We start from the raw sequence: 12,924 nt of genomic DNA on the forward strand, positions 1-12,924 counted from the left end.
TTTGTGGTAGAATGAAACATAAAAGAGAGGGAAACAAGTAACTTGGTTCCTACGCTAAACAAGTAAAGAAGATATTCAGGACTTTTAGTTGACCATCGTTGACTCTAACATCTGAGAAAATGACGTTTGTACACGTGTACATAATGCACGTGTTTTGCATGCATTATCAAATATCAAAGATTATGGATTGATTATCTCACTTTGTGATCCGATGGAATGATTGCTTTTTTTGATGGGTGTCCACAATGAAATTTACTTGCCCTTTATCAGATTTTATATAAAACACATATCCCGAGGATACATCATCTTAACGTGTATGAAATATCTTGTATTCTGTTGGCGCTGAGTTGCCCCGTCCAAATTTTTTAGGGTTATAAAAAGAGCAATTGTGTAATATTTTTTTAAGAATTTTCAATTGTTGAAATTTTCTTATTTAGAACGGTTTAAATATTTTTATAACTCCCGATTTTATAAATAAAGATACCTAGGGTTGTAAAACATATAAGAAAGAATAATGAATTTCTAACACTCCCTCTGACTTACTCCCCCATCATAGAATCATAGATCATTTACCTCGGGATTCAAAAAATCATAAATCTTTTTCACAACTATGGTTCTGTGATGGGCATATGTTAGAGGGGGGCATCATATTATCACAACTCTATAAGAAAATAGTGATTGTTTTTTATTTGATATGCCGACATAGGCACATTGCCAAATGACATAAGTCCTTGTATTTGTGAGATTTTTGTTATCTTTTTGTTTCATATATATATTTTTTTTCACACACACGCATCATAAGATAAATGGAAAAGTATGCGATGGGGAGGTGAAGCTGAGTAAGAATGATCATTCATCTAAAGAAATTCAGTTGTTTCTCATCGATAGAAATTATAGAGTGCTATTAATCAATGCATACCAATTAAATTAAAAGAAATTTTTTTATAAGATAACAATAAGATCAGATATGTTTTATGGAATTGAATGCAAGACGGTCGAGAAACAACCATGTTTAAAGATTAACTGTAGCAAATATGAGAATGTTGAGATGAATGAGTGAAAAAAGTAGAAAAAATAAAATTAGAAATGAATGTTTATGAGAAAATGTTGGTACATGTCCAATAGACAATAAATTAAGAGAAAATTAAAAGAGATAGTTTGGAGTTTGAATATGTTTAATGAGATCGAGACTGATTATACTCTAATTAGAAGAAATATTCTAATTGAATGTTCTAAAGAAGTGAGGAAAACCTAAAAGAATGCAAATTGAGATAATGAAAACTGATATGAACATACTTTCAATGACAAAAGACGTGACTCTAAACATAGTGAAAGGGAGGAACAAAATTTTTTTTACCGGCACAAATCTTTGGGATAATAAGGCTTCAATAAAGTCATGAAGATAACCACTCCTCAAGTTATGACTTCAATTCTCTATATGCCCCTCCACCGAAAAGGTAGCTATATAACTACTATACACGTGCTGGTTGGGATGATATGTATGATCCGTCAAGTTTTAAATAAAAAAAAATAGTCATGAAGATGGTAAATTTCATAGATCTAGATGGTCAATTTTGATAGAAATTAAGGTTTTTATAGGTCCCTTCGACCAAAAACATGCACTCTATTGGTTTTCTTCCAAAATCTTCATAGAAGTCGAGAAGTATTAAATGATGCAGTAGATCTGATGGTTAGGATTAGGCAATCTTATATCACAGAAGTCCCAACTCCATAGTCCAGATAAGTCGAGAATTATTAAAGTTTCATGTAATTAAGAGCTAATTATGAAATTACAACTAAGTAAATTCAGTAGTACCATCAGATACAAAGTAGCCTTCTTTGGCAACTGAACTGATAGACTTAATCAAATTAAACATCTAGAATTTATATTGATGTATTTATTGAATTAGAGCCTAATTCATCGAGCTTCGCCTGTGGTGAAGGATATCATGTCTTCCCCAAGTATCAGTAACACTGATTGAAGCAAAAGAAGAAACCCCTCGACTTGTTTTCCATCTTCGCCCGATGGGTTTCCCCCAAATCATCACGTATGGCCATCAAAGAACTTGTACCAGGAGACTCGGGCGGCAAAACTGCATTCTCAGAAGTAAACACGCGGGATGGGATCATGGGTTCGGGTGGTGATAGAGTAGACAAATAATGTAGGAGCATCTGTATTATTTGGCTGAAGTTTGGTCGAGCATCCGGGTCCTCCTTCCAACACGAAGTAAGAATTAAAGCCAAGTCGTCGGGAAGATTTTCAGCACTGGGCCTCACATTCTGAAATAGAAAAACATGCCATTGATTCATCAGCTTATATATAGTGTCACCCAAATGGAAATAACGATCAAAGTCAAGATGGGAGTGCGGGAAAAAACCATCTGACTTGTAAGATGTATATGACTATATGCAGTGGTGTCGGGTAGGGCTGCGACTTGGGCAGGCCAAACCCAAACCCGATGGGTTGAACCCGACCTTGGGTCAATTCTGGGAAAAGTTAGCTTGGGGGCACACAAAAAAAAGTCCAAATCAAACCGGGTAGGGTTCGGGCATATGCGGTAGTAGGGGGTTTGCCTGATTTGCCCGAACCCGAACTTAATATGATTATAATTTAAAATTATTTTCAAATATCTATTTTTCTCTCATTCACAATACATATTCAAAACTTTAGTAATCGTCGTCATTTTCTTCTTTACATTTGCTTATACTTTCATATATGTAAACTTTGAAATACATTTGTAGGATAAATAATTCCAGATTATATATATTTTTACATATCATGTGCCCTGTGCCCTTATCATTATTGAATTATTTAGTATTAATGAGGAATGAACCAACCCAACTTGGGTTGGGCTTGGGTTGAGCACTTCATGCCCAAAGTCAGGTTGGGCACGGGTTGGTGTTTGTCAAGTGTGGGTTGGACTAGGATTGATCCCCAATCCCGCCCGAGGGCAGCCCTAGTGTCAGGATCCCACCATAAAGATCGACTTCTATATATATATATATATATTTGATGGGACCTCGTAAATGATGGATCCTGACACCATAACATATGCTTCGACAAATATGCAAGCAGGGCCCTCTCACTAGCATTATCTCGACTACAAGATACAAAGTGGGTGGAAAGATTAGTACTTTAAAAGCGGCTGCATAGGCTGCTTGTAGATTCGACATGCCTTCGAATGGCAACCGATTGTGAAAGAGTTCCCAAAGCACGATAGCAAAGCTGTAAGCATCCACTTTGTGGTTGTAATGCTTCTTCTCCCCATGTCTCAATGTGACTGTGCTGTACAACTGCCATGAAATAAGGAGATTGAGGGATTTTCTTCAAGTAGAAACTCAGAAAGAAAGTTTGGATCGTTTCGATGGACATACCTCTGGAGCCATCCAACGGTATGTTCCCGTTTCAGCAGTCATCATCTCTGTTAATGTCTCTTCTCTTGCTAAACCAAAGTCCGCAAGTTTCACCGTTTTGTGGTCTGCAGTCAAGATCAAGTTTTCTGGGGAAAAAAAATTCCAGATGTCAATTATTCTCTTTAGGATGATTTATAGATTTCGTAATTTATTCGATGAATGTCGGACCATGCAACTTCAAAACATTCTCAAAAGAGTATTTCATGGATAGATACATTATAAGTTAATATGTAAAAAAATATACTCGAGGAAATAAACATACAAATATCAAAATTTTAGCATATTAAGAAAATGTAGAGAGATCTTGTGTAAAACAACAGAAGGGAGTTCACTATCACCCATTCTTGTGAATCATAAACTATGCAATTTATTAATTAGAAAAAGCTCGAGCATTTATGGATCAAATCCTTCAACTGAAATTTATATCATTTTGGAATATAGTTTTTTTCTTTCTTGGAAACATATAGGAATTAAAAAAGAAAATGAGATGGTCAGTAAATCTAACACGGAAATCTCCCAATTTCAAAGTAATTCAGCTCTTGCTCTTCCATATTTATTCCTTAAAGGTAATTCGATAGTAGAATTGTAAGGTATCCAATTCAAAAAAAGCAGTCTATATCAAACTGATTTTCATACAATTCTGCGAATAGCCTTGGCAAAACTATGAAATGTCCCCAAGAACAAAATTTTACGTGGCTAGCTGTGATTGAAGATTTGTTCAGTACTGGCTCAAACCAGCCAACCAACTTGGGAAAAAAAAAGGTTAAAAATATATAGGATCCTTACTTTGTAACTTAAATACAAAGGCACATATTACCATCAAGATGAAACCAAACCTTTGTTTGAATAGATGAGATGGAACTTGGTAATCCATCAAGGTTTGTTCATTTTCCTTGACATGGAGCTTCAAAGAAAGATTTTTAAAAAACAATTTCATGAGGGAGTTGACATAGTTTTTTACCATCACTATTAATCTAGAGAGATTCTATTGCCACACCAACTTTTGCTAATGCCACCCCAATTCATATGTAAATCACCAAAGAATTAGCACACATTTGGGGTGGTGTTAGCAAAAGTTGGTGTGGCAATAGCAACTCTCTTAATCTATGTTACCTGGATCGTTCAATTTCACCTGAGTACTTGTTTAGCATGACAGGACATGCTTATGGCCATGGAATTTATCTTGGATGTGGCTCAGTCATAATGAACGCATTTTAAAATGTGCAAGAATACTTTCAGTTCAAGGCTTATCCTAAAAATTTGATTTGGCTGGATGAGTTATGTTCCTCCATTCAATTCTGAATGTAAACGTAAAATTTGGGGTTGAGTAAGATTGTGCGTAGACCATTACCAACACCCAAGTAACATACATACGATAACTTAACCATGTCCACTACCATCACTCTCATAATTATGTCAACACATATTTTCAAGAGATATTAAGAAACAAGAAATGAAAATTATAAAGTATTGCTAATTTTAGTTGGGGATGAGATACTTTTAATGATGGTCATCTGCATTATCTATTCTTTATCCCAAATGTTGAGGTCATAACGATGAATCCAATTTTTTCCATCGAACTCTTTCAAGAGCCATATTTTCAGAAAAAGTATATGTCCTCACATATTTTCTTTCCTGGTTTTATCACTCATCCATCTCAATATCCTTATCTTTGCTATGCTAATTCTATGAATTGATGATGGTTGAGAATTAAAATATCGTATGTTACCTGGTTTGTTGATTCGTTCAAATCAAATTCGGGTTCATAGTTCGCCACTCTAAAACGAACCCGGCTCGTAGGGGTAGGTAGAGATAATTTGTTTCTTGGTTCGCTTTGGTTTTCCTAAATCAGTTAACTAGTTTGGTTCGCTTGTGCGTAAATATGATGCAAGTATACAAGTTATATGTCAAAAAATTCTAAGTTAAATATAAACAAATTAATAAAATAATCCAAATTTTAAATATAAACAATGAAAAAATATAATAGATTGGTTTGGTTTACTGAACCAATTAAAAAGTTATTTGGTTCACATAACCAAATTATTGGGTTTGCCAAACTTAATGCTTTGGTTCACCAAATCAAATGTTTTGGTTCGCCAAACCCAATCAAAATTCGGTGGGTTTGTGGTTTGCTTGATTTTACGAACCATACTACAAAGTTGTTCACTTTGTACTGGTTCGTGATTCTGACTAGTAGCAACGAATTGGGTAACATAGACCTAATCACAAATATCGGGGCTGGCAATCCTATTTCTTTGATCAAAATTTTTTATATAGAATTATAAGCATGTCTCTTCGTATCTTTTCTTACCACCTCAATACATGTCATTTTTAGCCTTCCATTTTCCTTTTTAAAGCCTTCAAAACGTTCCTTACAGGAGTGATCAAAAGTGTATATGCCATATCCCCCTATTTTAATCATTCTTTATTATCTTTCCTAGACTAATGGCTTATCCTTTTCAGTATCCTAGTCTCTTTTATGCACATTTTGTGAACATGTTGTTTCTTGACTACCAATATTCATCTCTAATACCATCTTGTAAAATTTTCCCTTTTGGGTGATCTCACATTGGTCACAAACAAAAGCGTCCCTCCACTATATATGTATCCAACACTAATTCCATGGGTTACATTATCACCAATCTCTCGATATATATTTTTTTTTTTGCTAGGCACCGATCTCTTAATATTGATGGATACCTGAACCTAAATAAAAGTAGTCAATTTAGTTATTTCTTGCATATTAATCTTAACTAGAATTCAGACCTATGAGTCCTTGCTAAAGCTGTGTTGCATATATTCTATACCAAACCCCAAGGGGTTGGCCTAGTGGCAAGCCGAGCTTGATAAGCTCTTCAAGAATGGTTGGTCAAGTGTTCGAAACCCCACAAAGCTATGAATTCCTTGGGGCCACCCTCAAGGGTCCAGTTGACCCTCGACTCAACCAGTTGCACATAGGACTTTCCGAGGGAGCAGTGTGTGTGACCGTGGGATTAGTCTCACCTGAAGGGTGGGGATGCCCACGATAAGCAAATCTATTTCAGTTCTCATTGACATTGAATATAAACTTGCGGATAATTTGTTCATATCTATTTCAGTTTTCTTTACGATCTGCAAGTAGATTCGCATAGAGTCTCGGTCTATAAAACAATATCAAAAGTATCAAGCATGAAATCAGTTTAGATCCATCAAGGTACAAGACTAATAGATCCCTAACTCTATAATCAAATGCTTCCAATCCAAGTTTATAATACTTAATTGAAGAAAAAAATAAAATTACCAGGTTTCAGATCACGATGAATGATCCCATGTGAGTGCAAGCACTCCATTGCCCGAGCAACGTCGAGTGCAAACCCAACTGCAACACACATGTCCAAGCACCTTGGCCTTACGTTCAGCAAGTATTTACGCAACGTACCACCCAATAAAAGCTCGGTAACTATTACCATTACAGGCTCCTTGCAAGCCCCTATAAACTGCCAATACAAAGTAAACAAAACAATCAGAGTTTATACTCAAACCAAATTGCACACGAAATGCAACCAACACAATCAAATTCAGGTCAAAAGCAACAACCTTTACTAAGTTTTTGTGTTGAACTCTAGATAACATTGCAACTTCTCTAACAAAGCGCGATTCTCTCTTAGAGATCTCCTCTGGGTTTTCTCCTTTATGAAGAATTTTAATAGCAACATTCTGATTTCTATATCTGAGGAGTACCCAAGAAACAAAAAAGAGTGAGATAACTGCAACATTAACAAAAACCAGTTTGAATTATACCCAATTCAACAAGTCTAATTAATTAAACAGCATGAATCTGCTAGCCATTCTGAAATTTAATCAGAATTAATCTGAGTAAAATGTCGCATAACCGCAATAAAGATAGAAAAAATCCGAACTTCATTTGAATAATCCCCACTAAAGAAAACTGGATTTGTTCAGAATCTAACAAAAAAGAAAAATGCCCCCCCAAAAAAGCAAAAGAAAAGTGAAGATGCCCGAAGATCAAAATTGCACCAGAAATAAAATAAAAAAGGAGAAATCTTGCAAAAACCAGTTGGAATTAGAGCCAATTCAATCAAATCTAATTGATTAAACAGCATGAATTTGCTTGTCATTCTGAAATTTAATCTAGATTTTGTTCAGAATTGCATTTTTTTTTTCTTTTGGGGGGGGGGGGGGGGGGGGGGGGGGGGGGGTGGTCCAGAAATCAACAACAATAGAAAAGTGGGGATGCCCAAAGATCAAAACAGAAAGCAGTTTGAATTCAAGCCAGTTCAATCAAATCTAATTAATTACACAGCATGAATCTTCTTGTCATTCTGAAATTTAATCCAGATTTAATCAGAGTAAAATGTCACATAACCGCAACAAAGATCGACGAAATCCGAACTCCATTTGAATAATCCCCACCAAAGAAAACTGGGTTTGTTCAGAATCGAAGCATTTTTTTTTTCTTTTTGGCTCCAAAAACCAACAACAATAGAAAAGCGGGGATACCCAAAGATCAAAACTGCACCCAAAAAAAAAAAAGGAGAAATCTTGCAGACTTACTTTCCCTCATATACTTTGGCATGAGCACCCTCTCCAATTTTCGGCCCAACAAAAAGATGTTTTGGATCAATCAACCATTTAGCATCCAAATGGAGCTCAGTTCGATCGACTGAGTAGAACCCATTACTAGATTCCATTTTTTCCCCTAAAATGGGTGAGAATCTACCATCTATCTAGCAACAAACCCTTGTACACATCACCCATTTATAGTAAAAATGTAGATTAAAAAAACAGAGCTCATTATATATGGATAAGCTGACACAATGAACAACGGAAACCCATATCGAAAACCCAGACTCAAAGATCGAAATTAACAACAGATGATCTGGTTGAGAATACAAAAAGAGGAAATTTAAAGCTAAAGAATTCTTCTCTCTGTCAAAAACAGGGCAGAGAAATTTTTTTGTTGGGAACAGAGCGAAATTCTCTGAAACAAAACAGGGGAGGAAAAACCAATCAATTAAAATCTTGAACGAAGATCGAAAACCCAGAGAGTTCCAGATACCCAGATCAAGGTTTTATAAATAGGGTCGTGGGCCGAGCTAATTTAATACTCTCTCTCTCTCTGGAAACAAAAAGTCATGGCAGAAAGTAAAAAACAGACGTGAAAGTGTGAAACTAGGGAAAAGAACGTAACAGTAAATGGTTTGAAAGAACCGGATTTTGGTATCGGATCGGCATCTGGTTTGAAAGTGAAAATAGAAGTGAGAGTTAAGATTATAAGTGCATTTAAATTAAGAAACTAAAATTTTCATGTTATATGATCATGAACTTATTTTAAATCAATAAAAAATATTTAATTATCAAAGCTTGATGCACTAATATAAAGATAAATTACTTAATACACCTTGTGTGAGAGTTTTATTTTAAAATAGTCCCTAACTTTTGGGCGGTAACTAGATGGTCCATTCTATGAACATGTTCTTGTTAATGGTCCCTCAACCTCTTCTCTTGTCATAACGTTTCTAAAATATCCAAATTACCTTTTTTTCTCATCTTCTTCATATACTTACATATATTATGGAGTGGAACATTTATTTGTTGTTGAAAGTTTATAAAAATGTGGAAATGAATTGACAAAAGGTAAAAATTAAAGACTTTATGTTCTCTTTATATTTTAATTTTAGTTCAAGCACATTTACTTTGCTACATCTTTTATTAGTATTTAGGCAGATTTACCAAAACATGCACAACTTTTCATTTATTTACCAAAATGGTACACTATTGAAAATATTTTCGAAAATGGTAATTTTACCGTTTTCGGAATTAATTTTTTTTTACCAAATTAAAAACAGTAAAATGTATTTTTTATATACCGAAAATACCCTTTATTTTTTGACTAAAATTACGAAAATAAAATTGATTTCGGTAAAAAAAAAATTGTAAATACATATGATTGTTGGATACCGAAAGAGAGTGAATTTTTTTAGTTGGATTTTTTTTTTTTAAGGTTAAAATTATAAATACATATGTAAAACAAAAAAAGGGTATTTTCGGTATAAAAAAAAATATTTTTTACTGTTTTTACCGTTTTGGTAAAAAAATTAATTCCGAAAACGGTAAAATTACCGTTTTCGGAAATATTTTGAATAGTGTACCGTTTGGTAAATAATTTCAAAAACTCTACCGTTTTGGTAAATTATTCTAGTATTTAATTAGACTAAAATTTATCATAAATGTTACAATTTATTAGTCGGGTGCCTATCATATACCCGAACAAGACCCGATTCTTATTGGGTCCTTAAGATAGCTACCCAGAATCAGACCCAAAATGATCAGGTCCATAATGTTAGATCCAAAACCGACTAACTAGATTCAGGTACATCGGGTAATTGGGTACTCATTGACACCATTAGTTTGGGTATTTCAAAAATATTATAACGAGAGATGAGGTAGAGAGACCATTAAGAAAGAAAAAGTCCACCTAATGGAACATCAAGCTACTGCCTAAAAGTTAGGGATTATTTAGAAGAAAAAAAATCACCTACAAGGATATAGGGGTGGGACGGTGTGCGCTCAATAAGATCTTTGTTTGGCCAGAAGGACCTTATTTGACTGTCAAAGAAGCGAGTAGTCAATTAGCTCGAAGATTACCTAAATTCTCAAATATGAACTTTGAAAAGATTCATAAACACTTGATTGATAGTTTGATATATAAAAGATGATAAACATGATCACAAAAATCCTAAAAATTCATGATTAGTACGATCGTAACATGTGTTGTGCAAATGTTTTGCAAATGTGTTGTGGTTTTCTTATATTTTAAAATTAATACGTATTATATAAATTTCTTCAATTTTTCATACAAACTAAGCATTGGAGCTTAAAATGAACCATCTCTTCTAAAATTTTATTACTGGTAGAGAAGATGAATTTTAATTATTTTTTTAAAATATTAACTCGTATCTTTGGTGGAAAAAATTACAATTAAATTTCTACTTTGTATATTATATGTTGATTTTTAAAAGAAAAAACTTTATAATGATTTAAATATTTATTTTTTCATTTGATTCTTTAAAATTAGAACCGATGGGTATTCGTGTTTTTTGTTGATTCTGAATCCAGCTCCACTTATTTTAGAACTGGAACTGGAACCGACAAGAACCATAACTAAAAAAATAATGATTATGGTTATAACTTATAAGTTCCTTAAGAATCAAACCGGAATCGTTCCATTGACACCCCTATACGTAAATCCCTGTGTTTATGTGTTATTTTATTCTCTTTCATGCTTCCTTTTTCACAACATGAAAGATGTCTACAAGGAGCTTTAAGAAAATGATAAAAATGGTAATTATTGTTTATAAAAATATTGAAAGTTGGATTTCAGTATGAAAAAGTCTTTGATAGTTATTATATATTAATGTAAGATGGCAAAGAAGGAAAATCCAAGTTGAGTTGTTCATGAAAAAGTTCTTGAGATGTTCAAATTGTTAGAAAAATCCCTAACAAGATGAATCATGTCAATCACATTCCTATGTCAAATTGAGATCATAGTTTTTTTTTTTTTAAATTTGGTTTGAGCTAATAATTGACTCTGAGTTAACTCTTATATGAAACAAGCCTAATTGATTAAACTCTTGAATAGTAGTCGATCTAGACTTCAAAAATAATTAGTAATTTTCTATTAAAGTTGAATTAGCAAATGTTTGAAACTCTGAGTTAACTCTTATACGAAACAAGCCTAATTGATTAAACTCTTGAATAGTAGCCGATCTAGACTTCAAAAATAATTAGTAATTTTCTATTAAAGTTGAATTAGCAAATGTTTGAAACTAAACATCTTCATACAAGTCTCATCAATTTCAAAGAATAAAAACCATTTAAGTACCCAATCCTAGTTTAATTCAATCAAATGGAAACAATGTGACAAAAGATGGTAGAATTAAGAGAGAGAGAGAGAGAGAGAGAGAGAGAGAGAGTATAATAATGAAGAATGTGGGAGCCAAAACAATTGAAGGGCACATGGAAATTGATCCTCAACATGGGACAACCGACAACCCACCACTCAAGAAGAAATGTTTGGACAATCTCTCCTAATTTCTCTACTTCAGATCTGTGTTGTTTATATGATAGGGTGGACCCACAAATTTAAAAGGCTTGTTTATGATGAATTTTTTTATTTTTTTTTATTTATTTTTTATTCTATAATAAGATAGTCACTTAGCACGTGTGCACCCACCAACTTTACCAAGTCATGGACGAGAGATCTCGAAATTATCATGATAGTACACATTTCAAAATATTTATCAAATTATGTTTTTTTTTTTTTATTTTATGTTGATTTTGTTTAGGAAAATGCTGAAATAACAAAAAGTATTTACTACAATTCTCACAAGTCTGACGTGGGATGTACACATAACCATAGATGTATTTTCTCGTGATACGAGTAAAAACCATCTATGATTATGTATGCATGTCCACGTCAGAATTATGAGAAACACAATAAATACTGTGTCACCCCAACACGACACTTTTTTTTTAACCTTAAATTAACAAGGATAAGATTAGTATTTCACCCAATTAATGTTAGGAACATTTACTATATTTATTAGTCAACTTTTAATCATTTAAAATGTTTTTTTTTTTTAATAGCTTGGATTGTGTGAGGGCTTCCGGAAGTAAAATGAGTGTAGATCATTTGACACACGTCCCTATCACATAACTATAAATCATTTGCCTCAGGATACACAAGAAAAGGAAATATATTTATACGTATCCCGAGGTAAATGGTCTACAGTTATGTGTTGGAGGCATTAGAAAATCATTACACAAAATGATTTCATCCCATGATTTGGTAGATTACCCATTTCAATATCTTGATTTTTCTTCTCGCTTCTACATCCACATGATTGAGTTTTCTCATTTGAATCATGTTTTATAAGAATCGTGTTATTTCAAAATTGATTTAAATTTTTTTAAATAGATAGAGATATTTATATTTAAAATAATAACAAAAGACTTAACTTTAAAATAAACCTATGGACTAACGAGAGGTCTTGAGTTCAAGTCTCCTTATTGGCCACCCAAGGGGATTTATCCTTACTTGGTATGTGTGGTTTGTGGGGGTATTGCTTATACTTGACCGATTTGGGTGAAATATGATGCTCTAAGAGGGTAGTACACCTCGCCCCTACTAGTCGGACCTACAGGTCCAGAACCCCTATCATAAAAACTAAAAATAAAAATAATTCATTTAGGTGATCCAGAAGATTTGAGATAAATATTTGTTATTGTTGTAGATTTGAAATAAGGGTAAAAGTTTCATGAAGGGCTGTTTTTTTGTGAGGATGGTCTATATGATGAGGAGATCATCCTCATAAAAAATCAACCCATTCTGAAACTTCTAACCCCATTACAAGTGATTTACTAGTTGAAGTATTGCAGACCATCGATTTTTACTGTTAATTTGCAAATCACTTTTGATGGGATTAGAAGTTTCAGAAGATGATCTCC

General features: G+C 33.5%; 1 protein-coding gene across 1 annotated transcript; it reads right to left on the minus strand.

Moving 5' to 3' along the window:
• Positions 1–1,707: 1,707 nt before the first annotated feature.
• On the minus strand, positions 1,708–8,555 carry LOC147405562 (serine/threonine-protein kinase STY13-like). The gene is made up of 6 exons (XM_086433339.1): positions 7,969–8,555; positions 6,991–7,123; positions 6,695–6,890; positions 3,376–3,500; positions 3,136–3,294; positions 1,708–2,280 (listed from the first exon to the last, which is right to left on the minus strand). The coding sequence occupies exons 1-6, from the start codon at positions 8,103–8,105 to the stop codon at positions 1,966–1,968; spliced, it is 1,065 nt and encodes a 354-aa protein (XP_086289465.1). The 5' UTR covers positions 8,106–8,555; the 3' UTR covers positions 1,708–1,965.
• Between the last annotated feature and the right edge of the window lie 4,369 nt (positions 8,556–12,924).

Source organism: Akebia trifoliata, chromosome 3 (assembly GCF_017979445.1).
Source record: "Akebia trifoliata isolate Shusen 1 chromosome 3, ASM1797944v1, whole genome shotgun sequence".
NCBI lineage: Eukaryota > Viridiplantae > Streptophyta > Magnoliopsida > Ranunculales > Lardizabalaceae > Akebia > Akebia trifoliata.